General features: G+C 32.6%; 4 protein-coding genes across 4 annotated transcripts; 2 read left to right on the top strand and 2 right to left on the bottom strand.

Annotated features, from left to right (window-relative positions):
- Positions 1-310: 310 nt before the first annotated feature.
- On the top strand, positions 311-3,103 carry LOC132741914 (uncharacterized). The gene is made up of 2 exons (XM_060730181.1): positions 311-788; positions 970-3,103. The coding sequence occupies exons 1-2, from the start codon at positions 481-483 to the stop codon at positions 2,273-2,275; spliced, it is 1,614 nt and encodes a 537-aa protein (XP_060586164.1). The 5' UTR covers positions 311-480; the 3' UTR covers positions 2,276-3,103.
- A 3,888-nt stretch (positions 3,104-6,991) lies between these two features.
- Positions 6,992-7,639, top strand: LOC132741919 (uncharacterized). Its single transcript, XM_060730189.1, has one exon. The coding sequence runs from the start codon at positions 6,992-6,994 to the stop codon at positions 7,637-7,639; it is 648 nt and encodes a 215-aa protein (XP_060586172.1).
- A 3,801-nt stretch (positions 7,640-11,440) lies between these two features.
- Positions 11,441-15,011, bottom strand: LOC132741913 (uncharacterized). Its single transcript, XM_060730180.1, has 9 exons — positions 14,802-15,011; positions 14,492-14,577; positions 13,947-14,049; positions 13,458-13,563; positions 13,054-13,167; positions 12,631-12,738; positions 12,190-12,275; positions 11,711-11,786; positions 11,441-11,539 (listed from the first exon to the last, which is right to left on the bottom strand). The coding sequence occupies exons 1-9, from the start codon at positions 14,852-14,854 to the stop codon at positions 11,441-11,443; spliced, it is 831 nt and encodes a 276-aa protein (XP_060586163.1). The 5' UTR covers positions 14,855-15,011.
- A 1,826-nt stretch (positions 15,012-16,837) lies between these two features.
- Positions 16,838-26,633, bottom strand: LOC132741925 (ubiquitin-like protein ATG12). The gene is made up of 4 exons (XM_060730194.1): positions 26,466-26,633; positions 23,393-23,529; positions 21,319-21,381; positions 16,838-19,771 (listed from the first exon to the last, which is right to left on the bottom strand). Exons 1-4 carry the CDS (start codon positions 26,593-26,595, stop codon positions 19,712-19,714), a joined length of 390 nt encoding a protein of 129 aa, XP_060586177.1. The 5' UTR covers positions 26,596-26,633; the 3' UTR covers positions 16,838-19,711.
- Between the last annotated feature and the right edge of the window lie 45 nt (positions 26,634-26,678).

Genomic DNA, 26,678 nt, shown 5'->3' with positions numbered 1-26,678 from the left:
GCAACATATACCGAACGAAGCGGAAAATAGTGTAGCGTGTTAATACATATATCTTGTTTTCAGTCATTTCCAACAAAAAGAGTTATAAACAAAAACATACGTTTTTCGTTCCAAGATGGCGGCGTTTGTTTACATTTTGTAGGATACGACGCAGTTTTGATTCCCAGCCCTGACCGTAACAGTTTAAAAAATCATACTTGTGAAAGATTTGTATTTATTGTTAATTTCACACTTCGTGATTATGAATAAAAGTTATTTGTAATATTAGATATGTTTTGTTACGGTTGTCACTAGAGCGCTGATATTATTTCAGTGACGACATTCAGTGTGTTTAAAGTTATACGTATTAAAAATGACTTTATATCCATTGAATAGTTTTGTAGAAATTTTATTAAATTTGTTATATTAAATAAATATATTAATTGCTCTCGCATACAGGTACTCTTTTGGATACAATAATTGGTAGAAGATCTATTCAGGATGGAGTCAGATGACGCTGTTCACGTTCTACAACGCTCTACAGACGCCCTACAGACGTATACCGTCGGCTGTCAACAGAACAAAGGTCTGGGAGCATGTTTGTTAGAAATGTATAACCAAAGTCTTTGGACTGATGTGATTTTTCGTTTCAAAGATCACGCTGAGGTGGCTACAATCAAAGCGCACAAGACAGTTTTAGCTGCTAGAAGTCAAGTGTTTCAGGCAATGTTCTTTGGTCCATGTGCTGACAAGAATGACCAGGTGGAACTGGAACACGTAACAAGGGAAACATTCGACTTATTCCTTAGGTAAATAACCTGTGATATTAAAATAACTCTATTTTTACAAGTTTATATATTTAGTGAAACTTTTTTTAAATGTCCTTTTAAATCTAAATGGTGTCTACATTAATGCTCTTTCACAACAATTAAACATTAAAATCATTTTTTCCTACCGAATATGTTGTTAATCATTCTACATTTTCTCTAGGTACGTATACAGTGATACTGTGGACCTTTCTACAGAAACAGTGTTTGAAATTTTGCGTACAGCTCACTGCTACCAAGTTTCCAGTCTTGTACAGTTTTGTGCAGTCTTTTTGATGAATGTCATTACAACGGATAACGCATGTGATGTTCTCAGTAACGCGATGTTGTACGACCTCACTGCACTGAGAGACACCTGCTGTTCTTTTATCGACAACCATGCATTGGAAGTCCTTAAATCTGACAGCTTTATGAATCTGAATGAGAAATGCCTGCTGTATATTCTAAAAGGTGATACATTGTATGCAGATGAAACAAAGATATTGGAAGCAGTTGATAAATGGGCAAGAAAGAAGATTGCAGAAAATGGAGAAGAAGTTAACGGCACGAATGTCCGTAAATATCTCGGCGAGTGTTTTTATCAAGTACGGATACCAACTATGACAAGTGAATCATTACTAAGAAGTGTGAGTAGAAGAGGATATTTTTCAGTAGAAGAATATGCCGATATTTCAGGTTACATCAATAGAATATCGGGTATATCCGTTTCTACAAACTCCAGTGTTGGGCGTATTTCGGAGACCGAGACAGTCCAAGAAATGTTAGGTTATTGTAAAGGTGAAGAAAATAGTTTGGCAAGTGGAGAGAACAAATACACAGTACATGATAGCATTTCAAGTACAGTTCAAATAGTTGTAGGACGAGATGTGTGTTTATCAAAAATTGTTATTGGAAAATTGTGTCCGTATGAAACATTGAAAAAGTCTCTGTATTCCCCGTTTGAAAATGAGTATCATAAACAAATTCAAAGTATAACTAAAAAAGATAAAGAAATGTCTCGTAATAAATTGATTGTACAAGTCGAGTCAATATGGAATGAAGTAAAAGGATACGTTTTAAAGCCAATTGAAGAGTTGGAACTCCCTGAATACCTAAACCTAGATATATCAGGTAGTGTCACTATTGAAAGTCTTAGCTTTAAACAAGATTTTAAAATGCAACACCAAGACAACAACGTTATTAAAATAATTCCAGAATTAATACTCAAAAAAGCAAGTTCTCCGTACAAATTAACAGTTGTCCTTCGATATACCTGTGGTGGTGCAATCAAAATTGGCGCAGTACCCAAAAAAAACTATTGCGGTTTTTCTGCACACTCACGTGAAATACACACAAGATACGTTAATGGTTTCCAAGGGGCAATAAAAAGCATGCAGTTTAAATTTTTTTCAAATCGCGATATTAAACCTGTCCTTCCTCTGAAAAGTGGAACACAAAAAGTACATGGAATCTGTTCCAAAAAGTCGTAGGTGGAATCAGAAAGACAACAGAAAGACAAAAGTTGACCGGTCAGATCAAAAGAAATAACATATTATCCTAAAATAAATTTTCATTTCTAATTTCACAGAATTAAACTGTTCACTATTTTTATTTGTATCATAGTTTGAGGACCTTTTTGTTGAAAGTGCGTTAGAGTAAAAGCGTGCTTTAACTTGAGTGCAGGTATTAGTTACCCGCACTCCAGAGCATGCCCATTGATTGGCTCGTTTTTTGCTGGGGTTTACTTATTGTGACGGCAGAGAATGGGAAAGCGATAGCAATATCATATTCAAATGCTCGTTCATTGGTTACTTATTTCTGAGGTTTCATATTGTGACAACAGTGACCGTCTCTTTATGTTTGACAATGGTACAAAACACTCGGTAATCCGATGAATACTCGTGGGGCTATGCCTCCTAGTACAAATCAGATAGCCTCGTGTTTCGATGCTCTTTCTATTACTTAAAAAAGTGTGTAAGCGGATTAATAGCTCAGTCGGTAAATCCGTGGTACGGACAGGCTACATATTTTTCCTGCCCTGTAAACACATGTTTACCACTTTTTTATTTATTTTGCAAAAATAACATGATATTTTGCCCAAACTTTCAGGAAATATTTAAAGACATTTTCCCCGCCTGATTATTTATGCAACATCCATCATTCATTAAAGTATTTACTTTCGTATCGGCCTAGTTAACGTTATTATCGGTAATGTATTAAGTTAACTTAAATTATTATGAAGTGAAAGGTCCAGTAAAAACGTAAGTATCTCAAACTTTTGCATGTCGGAAAATATAGAAATGTGTATTATAAAATGTGTGCCCGAAACATCATTTAGTATTCAATGATAAAGTGGTTGTTTTTGTTGTTGTTGTTGTTTTTTTGTTTTTTTTTTTTGGTTGTTTTTTTTTTTTTTTTTTTGCTAGTCATAAATACTTATAACGCCCGCACGTAAGCGGGTTTGAATGTTATTATGAATTTTTTTTAATATGCCAATTCCTTATGGAGATGCTCAGCTCCTGAGAAGTTATTGAAGATACAAATTGGTCATGTACATATTTTGAGATTTGACAGGTGATTTTTCTTGTCGGTTTTTTACTCATTTATTCAATTCTTTAAGATTTGAAGTTCATCAACCCAGACAATATAAAAATATTTTTCTATCAGTGCTGTATAACCACAGGAGCTTGAAATTCTATCAATAATCGCTCTAAAGTCCAATAACAAAAATCAATACCTTTTTTATATAAAAAAAATTATGTATAGGAAATTGGACCTTTAGAGTCATTATTGATAGAATTTCAAGCACCATTGTTATAACTGTTTAATAAACAAGACCAATACACAAAAATATCTTGTTAAACAGCATTTTTGTTGCAAACTTGTACTTCCAGCAATTTTGGTTGCAAACATATTCTTATCAAAGATCATAAAGCAAAATTACTCAAATAGTAAACGGGTGCTGAATAGTAATTTTGTTCTTAATAATCTAGGGGAGATTATCTTATAATAATTTTACCATTATTGGCTAGACAAGTGTGCCGAATGTCTACATGGTAAATTATTTTGAGATTTTGTGGTATCCTATGTTATTATATTAGTCTATCATCAACACAGGGCCTTGATTAATATCAATTTCTTAAAGGTCCACAGCCCTCATTGCACATTCACACAATATGACTTCAATTATTTTTCAATGTAAGTCAATATGAATCAAGTTACCCACAGGGACTGGCCAATATTTACCCAAAGATCATAATTTGTTTCAGTTTTGAAGATGTCTAAACGGCAATAATACATGTCAAATATCTTAGATCTGTGCATTGTAATTATACACAATATAACTTAATTTTTCCTATATATGCCTATATAAATTATATGATCCTTATGGAACGAAAATATTGACTCTAGGAGCAAGACTCAAATAAGTTGTGTGGAGGTCCCATGACAATGCTACATGATAAATATCTAAGCTCTGGGTTTTATAGTTTCACACAATAAAACTCAATGCGTTTACCTTTATATTTCTATATGAATTTAGCAACTCGCGGGATTGGGCCAATATTGACCCACGAGCGTTATTACTATCAATATTATAGAGGTCCACATGGCAATGCCACATGCCAAATATCTGGGCAATGTAGTTTGACACAATAACGCTTATCTTATTAAGTGCATTCCTATATACAGTCTGTACAAATTAAGAGAATCCTGAGGCATGGCAAATATTGACCCAGGGGACATGATTCATTAACAGGTATGTCCACAGAGCAATGCTTAATGCCAAATTTCTAAGCTCTGGGCATTTTAGTTTCACAAAACAAAACTAACCTCGACTTTAATCTGAATTAATATGACCCACAATTTCTTAATGATTCAGCATGTACTCGAATCTTGTAAAATTCATCAAAAGTATTTATCAATAGTATTCATCAATAGAATTGTGCCGCATTATTATGAATATCTTTCTAAGACTAAGGAAAAATACACATAAAAATATCTAAAGAAATATATTTTCAATAATAATTTATTTTGCACATAAAAGAATATTAACACAAATAATGATACATGCCTTGCTATCAAATATAAATAAGTTTTTCATGAAAAAGATATACATATATAAAATATCTGACCAAAGTTAAATCAAATAAAGACAAGCTTTAAACGAGTTCTGGTGGGGTTAAACTGCAACAACACTGTAAAGGTCATATGGTCACTTTACAGCTTTAGTAGTGGAGGAAGACTTTGAGTGCCCCTCCATACATTAATTTGGGCATGAGAAGAAACACCCATAATCTACACTTAAACACAATTTAAACTGTAGGAAGCTTATATATCCCAAAAGCCCTTTTTGAAATTTGAAGAAATGTCTGTATGAAGGAAATAATTATCTTAGTAAATTTCATTAAAAGCCAATGGCACGTTTTAACATAATCGCCAAGCCATTTAATCCCTACTTTATATCTGTAGTTTTTACAAATAATAATTTTGAAAAATATTTTGTTCTGAAACTTATAATTCTGTTTAAGTGCAATATGAATGTGTGTTAAACAACAGATACTTGGTATGTAACAACTCTTTCGAGAATCAATTGTAACATTATGAAAAAAATATATTTTTACTGTTCACAAAATCGCATTTGGGACTCCATTGATGGCAATCCTATTTTTTCCAGAATAATTATCTTTATTAACCAGTATGCAAAATGACCTAAAAATGAAAAGCACTGCAGTTTTTTGACTACGAATTACAGAAAAATCGATATTCAATCAAGAAGCAATCAATTGATTGTGAGCCAGATTTTTAACCATTTTCACTGAATAATTAATTTTGAAGAAATTTTCACTGGATTCAATGTTCTGGATTTTCGGGGCGATTACCCATCAATTAATTCAAATACATAACATTATACATGCACTCTAATATGTTATTAAATAAAAAGTTTAGTTCATATGTATTTGTTAGCATGAAAACACACAGAGAATGTCATAAGTGTGAAACGATTTCACCACATAACATGTATCTAATTTTTATTTCTAATTGACACTAATCAGAAGACAAATTTTAAAAAAGAAATTCCACACCAGATTATGACATTCCAACTTTACTTATTAAAGCATACTGCAGTAACACCCAAATCTAAAAGGATGAAACTAAAGTTACAATAGCAGAATATTATTTTGTTTACATACAAATTTCGTGTGTATTAAATCACAGAGATATTCTATGTTACAACTCTTTTGAGAATCAACCAAAAGGTTATGGAATCAACATTACAGTATAGTTTATATCACAGTTGATATGTTATTGTTTTTTAATAATTCAAAGGGTAGCTTTATTCGCCTAAGATTTGTAAAAAAAAGTTGAAATTTAGATTTAAAAAATCGCGTATTTTTATTGATTTAGCATTGCAATTAGAATACTGTTTAGATTTAAACTTATGTAAGACTTGTATCTATTGTTAACGTCACACTTTGTGCTTATGAATAAAAGTAATTTGTAAAATAAGAAATATTTACCGTTGACACTAAAGCATTGAAATTATTTCAATGACAACATTCAGTTACAAGTTATACGCTTTTTAACTGACTTCATATCTATTGAATAGCTTGTAAAAATTTGCTACGTACATAACTTTTAGTTACACACACATCTGTTAATTTTTCTGCGAATACAAGTACACATTTGGATAAATACGGAATTTTATGTTGTAGTAGATTTCTGAGGCTATGTATTTTTCTACGAGCAGCGGTGAAATATTGATATCTCGCGAGACCGAAGGTCTTGCAGCATGTATGTTAGAAATGTCTAACTTAAGTCTTTGGACTGATGTGACTTTCCACTACAAAGATCACCCTGAGGTGGCTACAATTAAAGCACATAAGATTGTTTTAGCTGCTAGAAGTCTAGTGTTCCAGGCAATTTTCTTTGGTCCATGTGCTGACAAGGAATGACGAGGTGGAACTGGAACACGTGACAAGGGAAACATTCGACTTATGACAAAGGTAGATAAGCTGTGATATTCAAGTTATTCTATTCTTTAATAGTTGATATATGTAGTGAATCTTGTTTTAATTGTCCTTTGAATTCCAAGAGGTAACTACGTTAAATGCTCTTTCACAGCAATTAAACATTAAAATCATTTGTACTCGGAGAATTTGTTATTAATAGCTCAACATTTTTCTAGGTACGTATAAAACGAAACCATGGACCTTTCTGCAGAAACAGCGTTTGACATTTTGCGTACAGCTCACTTCTACCAAGTTTCCAGTTTTGTACAGTATTGTGCAGACTTGTTGATGAAAGTCATTACAACGGACAACGCATGTGATGTTCTCAGTAACGCGATGTTGTACGACCTCACTGCACTGAGAGACACCTGCTGTTCTTTTATCGACAACCATACATTGGAAGTCCTCGAATCTGAAAGTTTTATGAATCTGAATGAGAAATGCCTGCTGTATATTCTAAAGGGTGATACATTGTATGCCGATGAAACAAAGATATTGGAAGCAGTTGATAAATGGGCAAGAAAGAAGATTGCAGAAAATGGAGAAGAAGTTAATGGCATGAAAGTCCGTAAATTTATTGGCGAGTGTTTTTATCGAGTACGGATACAAACTATGACAAGTGAATCATTACTTAGAAGTGTAAGTAGGAAGGGGTACTTTTCATTAGAAGAATATGCAGATATTTCAGGTTACATCAACAGAATACAACGTGTGGCTGTTTGCACAAACTCCTGTGAAAGGCGTATTCCTGAGACAGAAACATTAATGGTAAATAGTTCCGAAAGTGATGAGAAAAAATACATACATGATAGCATTACTAGTACAGTTCAAATAGCTACATAGTAAGGGATGTGTGTTTAGCAAAACATAGTTCTTGGAAAATTTCGTCCACATGAGAAAAAGAAAAAGTCTCTGTATTCCGCGTATGATGAAGAGTGTCGCGCACCAAATATTTTTCACTCTTATGATAGGAATAGAATTGTACAAGTCAAGTCAATATCCAAGGGCATAATAGACGGATAGGTTTTAGAGCCAATGGGAAAGTTGGAACTCATGAATCCCTAAGCCTTGATATATCAGGCAGTGTCGCTATTGAAAGTCTTAGCTTTAAACAAAATTTTCAAATACGACAACTGCACCAAGATGACAAAGTTATCAACTTAATTCCAGAGTTGATTCTCAAAAAGGAAAGTTCTCCATATAATTTAATGTAACAGTCGACCTCCGATAGAGCTGTGGTGATTCAATCAAAATCGGCACAAAAGTACCAAAGAAACGTCATTACGGTTTTTCTGCACCCTCAGAATATATGCATGATTTTGAAAACGCATCAACTCATATATACACAAGATACCTTGAGGGTTTCCCAGAGGCTATCATAAGCATGCGGTTTAAAAATTTCTCAAATCGCGACATCGAACCAGTAACACAAATAAAGAAACAAATAAACAGAAAAAACGAACATGAAAACTCTGGTACATTGGAATAAATGGAACAGAAAAACAATACTCGACCGATCAGTGAATAGGGAAATAACATAGTACTCTAAAATACTATTTTTATATACTTTTCATTTCTTGTGACAAGGTTTTAAACTGTTAACAAATTTTATAATAAAAACGTGTGTAGGAGGGATTAATAGCTCAGTCGGTAGAGCCGTTGTACGGTATTCCAATAGTTGTGGGTTCAAAACTCGGTCAGGCTGATCAATTTTCTCACCCAGTGACATAAGTTTATCAAATTGTAGATTTTTGTATTATTTTCTTTGATTAATTCATTTTACATCCAGGTGTTTTTGCAAAGACAGAATTAAACAAAAAAATTAAAGTTAAAATAAGGTGTCCATAAATCTAATTAATTATGAACGCTTTCTTATTTGATTAAATTAACTTGCATTGAAATAGAAATATAGCCAGTCTATCTCAAGTTTTTACCTAGCAAGTTAGGTATACTATTGTTGGTTAACACCATTAAGGTCCAAAGGTCAACAATGTGAAAATGGAACTTCCTTATAGATGATAAATCGAGTGAAGCACTAATAATGGAAAAAAAACACTTTTTAGGTGAAATTTACACCTGGACTCGAGTTCCATATCAACTTCTTGTGCGTTTCAAAGCCTGATTCAAGTAAAATTCGTTACAACGCTTTTCTTTTGGACAATAAAAATAATTATTTGGGAAAAACGGGATGAGGGATTTAGTTACATTAAATGGTACACAAATTGCGAATATCCCGTCATGTTTGAATTGAATAACCTTGTATTTAAATATTTTTTGTATGTATTGTTCTTATCTTCACTTACATGTTATGCATTAATCTTTTGTATAACAAGAAATATAACAGCTTCTCTTTTAACCATTTTGTAAACACGTTCGGGACCGCATTGTGGAAATTTTATAATCGTGTTGGAACTTTCAGTCGTGAAAAACACAAAACTGTGTATTCTGAATAATTAAGTATGAATTTTCACAAATGGGAATAGGTTCCTTGTTCAGTCCTGTCATTAAGGCAGAAAACCATTCTTGACTTGTTACATGTACATACCATAATAGCAGATGTATTAAACAAAAATGCAATTTTATGTACGCTCAATAAAATCACTTCTATGTTTAAAACTGGCAGGTGGGCTGAACACAAAGGTAAGAAATGTAGTTTCATAAGAACTCAGAAGACTTTCAAATCAATGCATTAAAATACTATAAGTATGCACAGCATCTTCTTTAACCATGTGCAGAAGTCAATTGTGTGTTTTTCCTAGATGCTTTGACTTATTTAACCAATCTTAACATAATCATCCAAAAAGCCACTCCATCAACACTGTGAGATAAGATGACAATGAATATAAATAGTCATTTAATTAATTTCTCTACATTAGCTATAATATAAAATTAATAAAATGACAATGACACATTTAATATTGTAATAATCAGCAAAGCGTTTTGTTTGTCTGACGATGTATTTTCAAACTCTATTAGACGGTTCGGTCCACCTTAAATTTTTAAAAGTTGAATACGACTTTCTTACTCCGGTGCTAGAAGATGTGGACGGTGGCTTGCAATTACCATTACCGTCAAACCGAGCATGTAACATTTTCATTCTGCCGTTTTGGGCATTCTTAAGCGATTCTGATTGTTTTTCTGTTTCCTTTTTTTTCATAGTATTTCATATTGCAGTCAAAAGATGAAAGAACGTTGTAACTTATAAAAATATTAGATATAAGTTTTTTGGCTACTTGCGAATGTAGAGATAACTTGACCTATAATCTTGACTTTTTACTGAAAATTACTAAGTGAGTGAGTACTGCTTGAAACCTCAACATTACTCATGGCGGACTGTTGTTTCTGTAATGTTGTCTATATTATAATCCCTCGAGCAAGGCCACGAATGTTAGTAAATGTCTAACAACGCCTTTAAAAACGCCTTTAATCAGATCGGGCGCTGGGGCTCAGTGGTAACAGTGTCCGATATAAATCAAGGGGTCACAAGTTTGATACTCCGCTTCTCCAATGAAATTATTTACCATGACTCAGGTTAAAACTTTACTCAAAGAGCACTGCATATATTGTCAACATTACTTCCAGAGCACTGGACACGCAGCTTAAATTACTCAAAGAGCACTATAAGAGCGTTTCACAACCAGCTAACATTATATTTAAGGACTGATAATTTTTGGACAATTATGTTGATAATGCAGTTTCGGACAATGTTATCGGTATTGATATTTTGTCTGTTTCGTTCGGAGCACACAAATCTTGTTAACTGAGTGAACAAGTAAAATGTCGAAAATTGATAACGTTGTGCTGCACTGGTATCTATAGGAGAAAAGGGAATACAACACATTTTTCTAGTTATTTAAAATATATTTAACTAGATATTTCGATTTCCTTTTTTAATTCGTAATAAACCCACTTTAAATGGGGAAAAAACAACAATTTAAAAACCCATTTTGAATGGGAAAAATAACAAATAAAAAACCCATTTGAAATGAAAAATCAATGATGACAAATGGGTAAAAACGAAGAAGCTTTTCAGTCCATTTCCAGACTTGTTGTCTTGATCTGAAAAAAGAAATATGGTTTGCGTTATGAACTTTAAATTAAATTTACTATCTATATATAGCAGTCAACAGAATAAACCCCACCCATCCCAATGATCCCCCGCACCATAATAGTACTCCCTATAGTAAAATACGAAACTCCACGTTACAGTTTAGCTACTCCGTGTTATAGTCGGTTCACTCCGTGTTATTTATAAAATGCGCATTGTGGAAGTACCAAGAAACTGGTTTCTGTGCATAATTGCAAGTTTAAAACGAATTTACAAATGCCTGTCTATTAATTTATTTTTTTTAAATAGCGGCAATTAGCCAAAATCTTTTAAGGTCAAAATTTCTTTATAATTAAATGAAAAATAAAGAAAGAAATCTTAATTATTAATCAAACAAACCTTTCTCTGAATATCTTGTTTGTTAATTCTAGTGTTTACATATTCAGGTTCCTCAATCCATTCTTTCTCACATGGTATGTTCTGAAATACATAAATATTTATCTATTAAAAATGAGATTTTCTCCCATTGTTTACATTTTTCTTCATTTTATTCGTGTGATAATTTTGAAATACTTTAATAGATAGGTAGACACTGTTTACAGTACACCTCGGTTATAGCGAACCTGCTGGGACAATCTGTTCCGAAGTTTCTTATTAAACAATAAAAGTGAACTTGTGCGTAGCATGCGCTTCAACTTAACAAAATTAATCACTTTTTGATTACCTTATAATCATGTCATAGTTTTCAAATTTAATGTCCGGTTAAATAAGCGGCTAAAACAAAAATCATATATGGAAATAAACGTATGGAATTATAACTTACATAAAAACAGAAGAAAAACAAGAAAGAAAGTACAGATACTTACCGATGCTTGCCTAAACTTGTATGTACGGCATGTTTGTTTGTATACTTGTGTGGCAAGTTTGTTTACTTCTGTATCACTGTCAGAAAAAAGAAAAACACATTGTCTTTCAATAATGAACATAACGTATATTTCTTGCAGTCAAAGAATAATAAAAAAAGTTAATGATCAATGGCCAAACAGTAAAAAGTGCATGAAACAAAGACCAAAATAATGATTGATTAATGAGTAAATAAATGGATCGATCAATCAATCAATCAATTCAATATTGTGTTCAGTTTATCGTTTGAAAGGTTTTATCATCTTACATATATTAAAAAAATATCCAATAAAGTTTTTCTTTTCAATCAATAAATCAATCAATCAATGCTGCGTTCAATGTATCGTGCGAAAGGTTTAATTAACTTAATTACATGTATCATAGAAATATCCAACAATTTATTTTCTTCCAAATAAATTGTATTATCAAGAAATTAACGTACCTCAGATTTTGTCTGTTTTTGTTCATCAAAGTTCTGATTGTATCAGTAAGCATCTCAACTACATCAAGTTCAAGGTCGTTTGACATCTGTAAAATAGATATGTTATAATACAATTTACAAACCGTAATTTACAAAGCAAGTACAATTAAGTGAAAGTCCATCCTTTAAAATAAGATATAAAACCGCTATGACAGTAGACCACACATGGGCGATAATAATAATTAAGCAAACACAAAAAGTTCTAAATAATATTGGCAATAGAAAAACAATATTTATAATATTTTTAATATGAAGTATATTATGTATATGTTTGTACAATTATCTATAGAAATGGTGTAAGTTGACTCGAAAGGTTCCAAAACATGCACTTGAATTGTACCACCAATGTAATGTACCTTTAATATAATCATATAAAATACTGTATGATATGCGATAACCTACCTTTTGAATTTTCTCTCGCAAACTTATCTCAGCTAAGAATTTGTTCTCAAAAGCAATATGGTCTTTCTCGTGCTTGACCATCCATTTATTATGTACTAATTCCATATCCTGTAAAAAATAAACCAACATTATGGTCTTATATTGTATATAAAATTTATATATAAAACTCAATAATTCGTGAACTGTATTTTTCAAGATGCCATTATGAATGGAAACAAGTATGTATGAACACAGAATTTGTACATTGATGTATTATTTATTAAAGATCTAGTTCATAGCTTTAACAACAACAATAACATCAAACAAACAAACAAAAACTTTGGCACAACTGTTTTGACTGGGAATTTCTGTCCAAGAATTGGTAAAAGATTTAATCTTTATAGACAGTAATATGGGCAATAAAAGCAGTCAAAAAGCCCATACCTCAATTGCTGCCTCTCTGACTTTAGCCTCGTTCTGGTTGTAACGTAACGAAGATCTCTGTGTCTCTAAAATCAACTCATACTTTTGCAGCTTTGCTTTTGACTTCCAACAATTCTGTAAATCAGGGATAGTTTATATAAATCTAAGAAACCATTAGTGTCTGGTAAAATGATGCATTAATCAATTATATTAAAATACTATACCATGCAACAGAATACAATTAAAAACTGATATTTTGTTCATAGCTTTGCAAATAAAAAATCAATTAATCTTCAAACTATGGTATATTAACATGATTATACTGATTTCTAAATTAACTATTCAAATATGATATGAAATGGTATAATCATGCACGTTGCAATGTTTTGTTCTTTAGAGCGTTCCTTAGTTAAGATAAAACTTACCATTCTAGCTTCTCTCAATGCAAGCAGGGCTGTTTCATGTTTCTTAATGAAGTGTACCAGCGTTCTTTTGCGTTCTTTTAAAACTTGGTGTGTCTCAGAGGAAAACCTATAATGGCAGGCAAAAATGTAAAAAGAAAGTCAATAAGAAGTACTTAAGTGTGTCACTTGACTATAAGAAAATTAGAACGTCTTACAGTAAAAACGAAATCACTGAATCACATACTGCAAGTTGTAATATATATGTAATTCAATTTGTATCATTTATTTTAACAACGATCGTTTATTGCTGCTATACAATTTAACTTTCATCATATTGCGAGCACAAAAATATGTTGTTTTTATACCAAGTGAAAAACAGGTTATTATTAATACATAAACATATAAATTTTACATTGTATTTTCATTGCATTTTTATGTTTGTTGCACTGTGATGTACTTTGGGCCGCATGCCTATGTTACAAGAATAAACTTTATGTTATAAAATCTTACAGGGTATCAAAATCTTCATCAGTACTAATGATATCATAATCTTGTCTAGAATATTTCAGAACAGAGTTTCTCAAAGTTCGTAGGAAAGTGGTTAGTCTGTTTTCTAGAGAAAGAGACAGATAGAAAGAAAAAGATAGAAACAATAGAAAGAAGTAAAAAAGAAGTTAGAAAGAAGTATGTAAAAAAGAAGCTTTAGAAGAAACGATGAACGCGATAATAATAGATTCTATATATCTTTAGACAAAGGCAAATTGAAATTGACGGGTGTTGAAAATAAGCACCGAGTATCTAAATTTTTAGGTCGTGGGTTCGATTCCCGACAAAGAAGAACTTTTCTCCGCAGTCCATAATGGTTTGATGGTTAAGAAAGACAATAAAACAACAGTCGGAGAAGTAAAACAACAGTCGGGAAAGTCATTTAACGAGATGTAAAATGATAAGACAAAACTAAACGAACAGGTACTACAAACAAGAAATGTTTAAGATACACGAAGGTGAATTATTCTAAGCACTTAAAAGATTCTTCGTTTTAGAAAATCACAAACCTTGCTTAACTTTCACTGCCTGGAAAATCGGAACTGTAATGGGAACGTATCCGGTAAATACAGATAAACTGTCAAGACTGGAAAGTCTGTAATAAATAAATAAATAAAATAAATAAATAAATGCAAAATGATGACTAATGAATGAAATAAATTAAAACCTAATCAATAGATACATAGATATTTGTGGCTTGATGATATGATTGCACAGAAATTGTTTGTTTGTGTATCTTAAGCCAGATCTACTTGCACTTCAGACTTTTTTTTATCTTTTCTTACAAACCTATGGTGAAATAATTGAAATTTCACTTACATTCCTCCATCTTGGGTCAGGATAGATATTTTCGGTATAAAAACTTCCTCCATAACTGTCGATATTCGTTAAATATCGCTGAAAACTGCTAAGTGAATAAATTCTCTTTGCTATTGCTTTGGCGTCAATGACAATGTCGCGTAGAAACAACGTCAACGTCATGCGTAAATCACGACGTCAAATCTCGTTTAACGTGATCACGGTAATTTTAAAAAAAACGTTTTATACATCCACTTCCGTTTTCTATATAAGATGATTTATAATGTGATGAAATATCGATTTTCAACATTTTTTTTAGTCTGGTGCGACATTAGACGTCACAGTATAAATACGTGAACGCTGAAGACCTAGTGCATGTGCATAATATTATCTGTGAAATACCCTTATTTCGGCCAAACGCACGATTTTTTTTCTAAAAGGAAACGGATTGAATTGGCGTGTCTCCTTTTAACAAGCTATTGGCAATATTTAAATTTTGATTGTATTTAGTATCATAATGCTTTTTCCGGTATTTTTCATTGTTTGTTTAATGTTGTCTATATTGTAACCCCTCAAGCAAGGACTCGTATATAAGCAATTATCTAACAATACATTTATTAAAATGTTTGGCTGTAAAAATATAGCCACTAGATTACAATTACTCCACAGCACCACTCACATAGTCAACATTACTCCATAGCAACACTCAAGTAGTCAACATTACTCTATAGCACCACTCACATAGTCAACATATTCCATAGCACCACTCACGTAGTCAACATTACCCACAGCACCACTCAAATAGTCAACATTAATCCATAGCACCACTCACGTAGTCAACATATTCCACAACATCAATAACATAGTCAACATTACTCCATAGCACCACTCACATAGTCAACATTACTCAATAGCACCACTCACGTAGTCAACATTATTCCATAGCACCACTCACGTAGTCAACATATTCCATAGCACCACTCACGTAGTCAACATATTCCACAGCACCACTCACGTAGTCAACATTACTCCACAGCACCACTCACGTAGTCAACATTATCCCATAGCACCACTTACGTAGTCAACATTAATCCACAACATCAATAACATAGTCAACATTACTTCATAGCACCACTCACATAGTCAACATTTATCCACACTATCAATAACATAGTCAACATTGATTCACTGCACCACTCATATAATCAACATTACTCACATAACAACACTCACAAAGTGAACATTACTCCACAGCACCACTCACACAGTCAACATAACCCCACAGTTAACATTACTCACATAAATTTCTTGCACAGTCAACATGACTCCATAGCACCACTCTCAAATAGTCAACGTTATTCCACAGCACCACTCACATAGTCAACATCATTCACAGAACGCTACTCACACATTCAACATTACTCCACAGTACCAATCACATAGTCAACATTACTTAAAAGCAACTCTCACGTATAAATCACCCCCTTGATCATCAAGAACAAAATTACGATCAAATACCCATTTTGACCATTATTTGCAAGACAAATGTGCCGAACGCATGCGAGTGTAATGCTTCTTGCAAAATATTTAAGCTCTTGGCATATGAGATACACACAATAAATGGTTTCCTATGTTAGTCTATTATCAACACACGGTCTTGATAAATATCAATTTCCTAAAGGTTCACAGCACACTGTCTTAGCCCTAATTATACACAATATGACTTAAATTATATTTCAATGTAAGTCTATATGATTCAAGTGGCCCCAAGGGATTGGCCACTATTCACCCAAAGGGCATGATTTATTTCAGTTTTGGAGAGGTATGTCATATTACTTATGAATATCTTTCAAAGACCAAGAAAATATACACATAAAAAATATCTAACAATAAATTTTATATAATAATTTATTTCTCACATAATAATAAATAATAACGATACATGCCTTCTTATCAGATATAAATAAAATTGTTATGAAATAGATATACATAATCAACAAATCCGAACAAAGTTTGACAAAGCAAAGACAAACTGGAGGGTTTTTTTTTGCTTTGGATGTTGGGTTTTAAAGTGCACCATAATATAGCCGTTTTCCAGCTATACTGGCGGAGGAAGACTTGTGGTGCCCCTCTGTGCATTTATTCAGGCACAAGCGGGCACCAGAGTAGAAACACAGACTTCCTCATATTAATTAAATAATTAAATGTCCCATGCAGGTTTCAAACCCACAGAGGTGATATAGGCAGGAGTTTGAAGTAAAAACCCTTAATTTATTAGTCGCTGACGCCCCTCAAGACAAGTTTTATCAAATTATCAATGTACATGTACAAACATTGCAGGCTAAAACATTATCACAGTGAATAGTATTCATTCTGACTCATGTATAGACACTGTATACAAATGAATTTCAAATATTTAACTTATGAAAAAAAAGTTCCCTCCGTTTTAGAAATGGATCTAGGCCAACCAAAAAAGATATTTTTAGTCCCGAAATAAGTATGCTCAGAAAAGTGAATTTTGGGTATACTAAAAAGAAGTCCATTTTAACTAAACAAGAGGGCCATGATGGACCTGAGGTCGCTCACCTGTATATAGGCCCCCCCCAACCCCCCCAATGTTGCAGGGCCAATTTAACCCAAGGGCTTTTATTTGCACAAACTTGGTAGACACCCATAAGAAGATGTTTCATGCTAAACATCTAAGCTCTAGCTCATTGGGCTTTTTAAAAGAAGATTTTTTTTAAGTTTTTACTATACACATTATAGTTAAAAACAATGACACCCCTGGGGCCGGGCCAGTTTTGACCCCAGGGCTTTTATTTGAACAAACTTTGTAGACACTTACTAGAAGATGTTTCATGCTTAATATCTAAACTCTAGCTATTTGGGTTTTTTCAAAGAAGATTTTAAGTTTTTGCTATACACATATAAAGAAAATCAATGACCCCCGGGGCGGGGCCAATTTTGACCCCAGGTCTTTTATTTGAACAAAGTTTGTAGACACTCACTAAAAGATGTTCCATGCTTAATATCTTAACTCTAGCTATTTGGGTTTTTTCAAAGAAGATTTTTTAAGTTTTTGCTATACACATATAAGGAAAATCAATGACCCACGGGGCGGGGCCAATTTTGACCCCAGGGCTTTTATTTGAACAAACTTGGTAGACACTTATTAGAACATGTTTGATGCTAAATATCTTAGCCATAGCTCTTTGAGTTCTTTAAAAGAAGATTTTTTAAGTTTTTACTATATGCATATAGGGAAAATCAATGACCCCCGGGGCGGGGCCAATTTTGACCCCAGGGCTTTTATTTGAACAAACTTGGTAGACACTTATTAGAAAATGTTTCATGCTAAATATCTTAGCTCTAACTCTTTTGGTTCTTTAAAAGAAGATTTTTTAAGTTTTTACTATATGCATATAGGGAAAATCAATGACCCCCTGGGGCGGGGCCAATTTTGACCCCAGGTCTTTTATTTGAACAAACTTGGTAGACATCCATTAGAACATGTTTCATGCTAAATATCTTAGCTCTTGCTCTTTGGGTTCTTTAAAAGAAGATTTTTTAAGTTTTTACTATATGCATATAGGGAAAATCAATGACCCCCCGGGGCGGGGCCAATTTTGACCCCAGGGCTTTTATTTGAACAAACTTGGTAGACACCCATTAGAACATGTTTCATGCTAAATATCTTAGCTCTAGCTCTTTGGGTTCTTTAAAAGAAGATTTTTTAAGTTTTTACTATATGCATATAGGGAAAATCAATGACCCCCCGGGGCGGGGCCAATTTTGACCCCAGGGCTTTTATTTGAACAAACTTGGTAGACACTCACTAGAAGATGTTTCATGCCAAATATCTAAGCTCTAGCTCTTATGGTTTTTTAAAAGAAGATATTTAAAGTTTTTTCTTTCAGTTGCCATGGCAACCAGAGTTCTGCATGGAATTAAATTCTTTGAACAATTTTTAAAGGTGACCACCAAAGGAACATTCCTGTGAAGTTTGGATGAAATTGGCTTAGTGGTTTATGAGGAGATGTCATTTAAAGTAAAAGTTTATGGACGGACGCCGGACGGACGCCGGACGAAAAGCGATCACAAAAGCTCACCCTGTCACTTTGTGACAGGTGAGCTAAAAAGTAAGTCTGAATAAAACACAAATGATCAAATTAAAATAATAAATATAACCATGCATATTGCAAATTTGAAGAAAAGATATTACCGAAATGTCTGTATGAAAGAAATATGTTTGTAAAATTATTTATAAGCCAATGGCACATTCGTAACATCATCGCTAAATGATTTAAACCTTACTTAAAATAGCAGCAAAATATTTTGTTTTGGAACATTTAATAATAATAATGTGTGTTAAACAACAGAGACATTGTATGTAACAACAATTCCGAAAGTCAAACACAATATTATGAAATCAATACAGTAGTTAATATTACTGTTGATATTTGCATTTAAATTTCACAAGATATCCTTAGTCTCTTAAGTTTATCATGGAAAAATATAATTTTACTGTTAACAAATTTTATAAAACAATACTTCTTTTGGGACTCCACAGCTTCTTGTGTGATTCTCTCAACCCATTTTTCCACAATAATAATTTTTGTAATTCTTAACTGGTATGCAAAATGACCTGAAAATGAAAAGCGCTGCAATGTTTTTTGCTCAAATCCGGCTAAGAATCACAATCCAAAAATCCAGTAATCACAATAATTATGAATCAATTGTTTCTCAACCCTGGTTTGCTGGGACAAATGCAGCTTTAATATATAAAGATATTGTTACAGTGTATTTGAAGATACACAAAAAAATAAAAAAAAGACTTATATACATAGTTCATATAATTTAAATGAAACACTTGATAAGGTAAGTTTTTGTCACAGTTACTATTATTCCAATATATGGTTTCTCAGCAATGTTCATCCCCATGCCTGTGTCCGACAATAATGTAGAACTAGTTTGCCATCACTGCCAAAACACTGAAATAATAAACAAATTATTGTTAGCTATATCTTAAACAACATCTATCTATTTATACCTATATAAAGAGGATAATAAATACAGGACTTTTCATCGAGTGGTATGAAAATATAAATATTTCATGAGTGGTGGTAGCCATGAATAAAATATGATAATTTTCAAACCACAAAATGAAAATATGCATTTTATTTCATTAATATTTATCAACATTTCATTTATAAGTATATAATAAAACTTAATATCATATCTAAAATAACATTTTATTTATTTATATTTATCTATTAATATTCACAAAATGAAAATACACATTTTATTTCATCAATAATTATCAATATTTCATTTATAAGTATATAATAAAACTTAATATCATATTGTCACAGGGTTAAATTATTATATTAAGTTTTAGTAATTTTGGTAAGTATTATTTTCACAGAAATTGTAGAGTTTCACCAATTCAATACTGGAAGTTAAACATACACGATGAAAACTAAACGCAACCGAATAAAAATGTGCATGCACAATATTTCCTCTTAAATAAAACTATGGAAAGCCACAGCTTAACATTTAATTTATTTATATTTATTTACTTATATTCACAAAATAAAAATACGCATTTATTTTTTTGTTTTTTTTATTTTATTAATATTTATCAATATTTCGTTTATAAGTATATAATAAAACTTAATATCATTTCTAAAATTTTGTTTATTTATACAATGTACATTTTTTTCACACAAGTTCATATCAAATGCATATAGCCTCGTTTTAGTTTTTAGAGTCCAAATATTTCATAACAAATGTATATCATACACAATCTTAAGCCTTGTTTTCATTTTTGGGAGTTTAAAAGATCCATATCAAATCCTTATAGCTGTACTTGAAGTTACAAGGTTCTGTCAAAATATCAACATATAGTGGTGTGAAAGAAAGAGGTTATTATACATGTATATTGTTTAGAGCAATACCAATACTATAAGACTCATACACAGCTGCAAAACTTGTACTAAACCTTTTTTTTTTTTAATGCGTTTATTTAAGGTCGCCGCCGGAAAGCCCATATGGGTGACCATACACTCAAGTCGGGCCATCCTAGAGCGTCCCACCAAGATTTTTTCGTCAATTTTTTTTCCAGCTTTTTATTGGTGGAGGAAGACCCCAAGTGCCCCTCCGGGCATTATTTCAGGCACGAGCAGGCACCTGGGTAGAACCACCGACCTTTCGTAAGCCAGCTGGATGGCTTCCTCACATGAAAGATTTCAACCAGTGAGGATCGAACCTACAGCGGTGAGGAACCTGTGATCTCAAGTCAGCAACCTTAACCACTCGGCTACAGAGGCCCCTATTGTACTAGACCTGGCTTGCATCTTGCCTTATATAGTTTAGACACATGTGAACACGTCCAATTCAGTATTGTACTCAACAATGTGTAAAAAACTTTCAGTAAAGAAATGTGCAAAACAATATACTCCCCCTTTTTCAGAGAAAAAAAAAATAATAAAAATCTGTATGCATTTTAAACATCCAAATATAAGTCTCTTTTACTTACATCAAATACACATCCTACTTCTGTATCTGGTGATGGTGAAAATGACTGATTTACATAAAGGAACTGAAATATATAATATTTACAGAAATAAATGAACACATAAGTACTTTAATTACTGATGCTAGAATACTTCCTTGTCAACACATTTCCTGATGATTGATATTATTATTAATGTTTTAATTCCAAATTGACGACCAAATGACCGATTCAATCAAAACACATGGACAAAATTGAAAATGAAATATAAATTTCTATAAATCCTATAAAATATGTGCATTTCATGGATATAAACACAAAACCAATTCTTAAATTGTTGGAACTATACCTTAGGACATGCTTATTACTACAAACCAATTATAGTGAATATATGAGTATAAACCACATTTTCTAGATATTAGTATGACAGACTAGCTTGACCATGCTCTTTATCAGTAGTAACAGAATGCGAAATGGAATCAATTTCACGAAATGGACTTTTCGCCTACGAAATGGACATTTGTTGTTTAAATAATGGTTTAAGTGTATTAATTATATTTCATTGATATTGATTCCCTGTATATTACAATAATAAAAGAAAATTATTTAATTATATTGTATGTATTTGCTGTAGTTATGCAGAAATGTATACATGTAAATTTATTGTATGCTTTGATTAAAACATTCTGTTTTATTAGACCAAAACTATTATTTGCACTTTAACATCACATTCTGGTTCAAATATTATAGTTAAAATGAAGGTATGGGGTTGGACTAATGAAAACTGTTGTTGGACACCATGAATAATAGATTGGACTCCATGTAAAGGTGGTTGGACCTTTTTTATTACAGAGCCTGCATCAAATATTCTCCAAAATGAGCCAAGCGAGCAATAAAAACGACTATGTCATCATTTTGTATTTTAACACAACTGACTAAGAAAACAAGCATTTGATAGTATTGCGGGCAATACAGTAGTCCCCTACCGGTCCCTCAAAAAGTTCTTTAATTGTCATACCCTCCTGTGTATTGCCATTTATAATGAATTTGAGGATGAAGTCTGTATTTGAAAATATCGACCACAAAACATAATAAAATAAGTTTGTCTATATCACAGTAATGTGTTAAGTTTCCATGCTTAGTAAGGAAATTATGTTTATACAACCTTGTCATATTATTACGATGTGGGATTTTAAAGTAAATCCTATAAGGAATGAAGAAGTTGGAGTGAAAATACCAGTTTCTCGAAAAAAATCTAAGTTCAAGGGGGACATAATTCTGGAAATAGTCTTGCTAGAGTATTTAACCTTCTCAAAAATGTTGAGTGATAATAAGAAACATATATATGTAGTTTGAAGTAGATACATTAGGAAATAAAGAAGTTATTTAAAAAAGACAACATTTTTTCCCCTAAAAAATCTAAGTTCAAGGGAGGTAATACTGATATTTTTTGTGCTAGAGTTATAAACCTTGTCACATATGATGTGGTTGATGACCAGAAACTTATATTTAAAGTTTGAAGTAAACACCTTAAGAAATAAAGAACATATAGTGAAAAAGCTGAAAAATTTAAATCAGAAATCTTGAAATTCAGGCTATTTGTTGCCATAGCAACCAGAATTTTCAACATAGGAAGAAAAGAAAAAGATGTGCATAATCTCTAGACTGCCATCTACCCATATTTCAAGTTTCATAAAAATATTTTCAGTACTTTTTGAGTTATCACTGGATCCAGTTTATGTGTTAAATTTGCCATATTTTCAGACTATTTGTTGCCATAGCAACCAGAATTTTCAACATAGGAAGAAAAAATAAAGACGTGCATAATCTCCATACTGCCATCTATCCATATATCAAGTTTCATAAAAATATTTTCAGTACTTTTTGCGTTATCGCGGGATCCAGTTTTGTGGACGGACGGACTGACAGACGGACGGACGGACGGACGGAGGGTAAACCTAAAGTCCCCTCCGGTTAAACCGGTAGGGGACTAATAATTACTATATTTACAGAAAATCTGTTGGAAACAAATGCCTATCTATAAATAGGCAATATGTAGGAAGAACCTTTTCATTTGTAAAAGACTTACAAGACTCACTATTGATTCATTTTGGCCCATTCTGATGAATTTCTTTATAAAGTCAGATATATATACTATCTTTTTATTTCTTTCAACAGCCCATTTTTTCTTCTTCATGATTGGTGCATCCCCTGCCGGCTTCAAAAGAACATCAACTGAAAATAATAACAAAACATCAATCACTATTATAAGTTCTCATTCTTTCCTAGGACGGTATACCACTGGAACCACCTACCCCTGCAGTATCCCTACTCCCTACACCAGAGCAGTTCAGTGCTAGGGGTGTAACGATACACCTACCTCACGATACGATACGTATCGTGATATGCAAGTACGATATGATACTTTTGGATACAATACGATTCCCATAGCCAAAGACACGTCAAGAAAACTTTTAATTTTAAAAGCCTTATACTTTTACTGCTAAAAATTTATTGAACTTAACATAATTAAACATGAACAAGCTTGTACATCAATTTAATGACTAGAATAGAATATAAAATCTTAAGTTCTTAACAAATAACTAGAGGGTTCGAGTTAATCTAATGTCAATTGAGAAGTGAGTTCTCCCTCAGCCCTTATCAGGGCATAGGGAGAAGTGAAAATGTGCTGGGTGCATTGATTTGATCTATAAGATGTTTTATCTATTTACTCAGTAATATTAATATTTATTTTATATAAGATGTGCATATGCAGATTTTTTTTATTTAATACAGATGCAGATTTTTTATTCAGTAATAATTATTTTAATAAAACAAGTTTTATATTGCATAATAATTAGATATAATGGGGGTTAAGGCCTTAAAATAAATCAGCAGAAATCAAGTGGTGATCGGGAGATGGTCTGTCTTTTTAATCAAATAAACCCAAAAATCAGTTATTTTCCAGTCTTATTTAAATCTGTTTTTTTAATTCATTTTATTCTATTCTTTTTATAGATGGATATTAATGTCGTGAGTTAAGTGCACAAAACAATAAAGAATGACCTTTTGCTAAAGCAGGTTACTTCTAAGTTCTACATGCTTTCATCGTATTTTTACAGGTGTTTAAATGATCCAGTTTTAATGATCTTACCGACTTTTGCGAATGCTATTCAAAGAACATCAAAGACGCCGCCAACTTAAAACTTCATATGCACATATTGAATTGAGCCATTTACTAGTGCTTTTCCTGTTGTGTATAAATTTATGTGCAAATATATTTACACGGTCGGTGTGACGTTGCGTGTACTTATTGTCAAATGGTAAGACCGATTCCGGGTGTAAACGTTTTAAACTCGCTGATTAAAGTGATAGGTGTCGTATAAGCTATGCACACCAGTGAATTTGAGGGCAATATGTCCGATGGATCTGCATATCATGTCAAATAAAATATGTTAATTGCAGTCAATTATCGGCAGTAACAGTGTTGTCATCAGTTCAGATTCACGGCCGGATATTATCAACAGGCGCTGTGTGATGTACATGCGTTAAGTCAACAAGCCAACGGAAGATAGATAGATTAATATGATGACTTTGAACATACAGTTAGCAAGAAAGTGTTTAGGCCTTTTTTCCACTCATCATTTGATTTGAGTTTCAACACCACTAGGATTACTTGGCAACTGCCCAAATTAACTGATAAATGATTATGAAGACCTGACTTGAGGCCTCCCTATGCAAAAAGCTGGGACCTTAATAGTAACTACAAAACGTCTAGGGGCCGATTTTAGCACAGGGGCCGGTTTGGTTTGGGGCCGAAACGTCCTGTTTGCGTTGTAAAGCTTCCTTAAATAAATGAATTCATAAACCCTAATACAGTTAGTCCTATAACATAAGACGTTTCCGTACACTCCAACTCAAAGGTTAGTCCTATAAATATGACGTCGCTTTGAGATATTTTTGCTTCTGGGCAAAGCAACGTCATATCGAAATTGCTCAAAAACCCATAGCATGTTCCGCCAGAAAATCGGGCGGAACAAAAAACAATGAAGACAGCGTGTATTTACATATTTTTTTACCTATTTATGAACAAAACTAAAAAATAAATACCTTTTGTCAAAATAATTAAACTGTCACATCCGAAAAATCATGATTAAATCCTCTCATGTATTTCAATTCCTTTTACAGCCGATAAACAAATGGCGGCCGTAAAGTGCGCGAAATCTGATTGGCTAATTCAAATGCAAGCGTTTAACTGAGTCAGAACAATCTAACGGAATATTTTTTTAACGAAATAATTGCCCATGCACCGTCAGTGTGTTCGAATATATTTTTCCGTTCAAAAATTTGGAATCAATCTGTAAAGCACCTTGCTTAACCAGTATGGCTGATAGACAAAAACAGATTGATGTTTATATTTTATTTTTAATTGATAAGTACATCGTTTGACAGTTTTTGTGTATGATTGAGCATGAAATTGAAAGAAAATAAGATAATCTTTTGAATAAAGCTTGCAAGGCAGGACAATAGACATTTTTGGAATTTTTTATGATGCTATGCGTTTTTGAGCAATAACTATTAGACGTCAGGCTTGACCGACAAAAACTATAACAAGCCTGTAACGTCTAATATATTGGACTACTCAAAGGTGAGTTATTTATATTTAAGTTGTACATTGATGCAAAAATGTTTAAATTAACTGCCTGCATATCTTTTGACTAAAATATTGCTTTTGTAGTAAGTTACCACGGTTTAAGTAATGCTTAAAAATCGCTGCGCGTTTTGCTAAAGGAACGTATGGAGAAGTTGATGAGACGTTGGAGTGTACGTAGTGTAGTACTAAACACAGGTGCTTGAAATAAACTTTTTAAAGTTTTATATGGGCTATATACTATAATTAGATATCTTTATATACATATATAGACCGGTTATGACTTATGTAAAATATTTGATTACGTGACAAGCGCCTGTGGTACTAAACGTCTAATTTTATAGGACTATAATACAGTTTGAAACAAGAGTAGAGAGGTTAATAAATGTAACACTGGTCATTTTGAAAACACTGAAAGCCGTAGTGGTATAACAGAAAGAATTCATGAAAATGAATTCCTGAGAAAAAAAAATGTCGCGAAAACTAATAACAAACTCAACTTCAAAAAAAATTTCAGCACCTTTAAATTTCGCGTGCGTGGGACTTGTTGGGGTGCTTGATTCTCCACCATTCCCACTCGCTCCATGTACTTCATCTTTATTTTCATGTGAAACTTCGGGATTTTCCTCTGAATTTTGTGATGTTGACATTTTTGGAAAATATGCAAGGTTGTCCGAATGAAAAAAGACTGTATCAAAACTAAATGTCATAATAACGTCACCGGTAAATTTAG

The sequence above is a fragment of the Ruditapes philippinarum genome, unplaced genomic scaffold (genome assembly GCF_026571515.1).
Source record: "Ruditapes philippinarum isolate M1 unplaced genomic scaffold, ASM2657151v2 ctg408_1_1_1_1, whole genome shotgun sequence".
Taxonomy (NCBI): Eukaryota; Metazoa; Mollusca; class Bivalvia; order Venerida; family Veneridae; genus Ruditapes; species Ruditapes philippinarum.
This window is presented reverse-complemented; position numbering and strand designations above follow the sequence as displayed.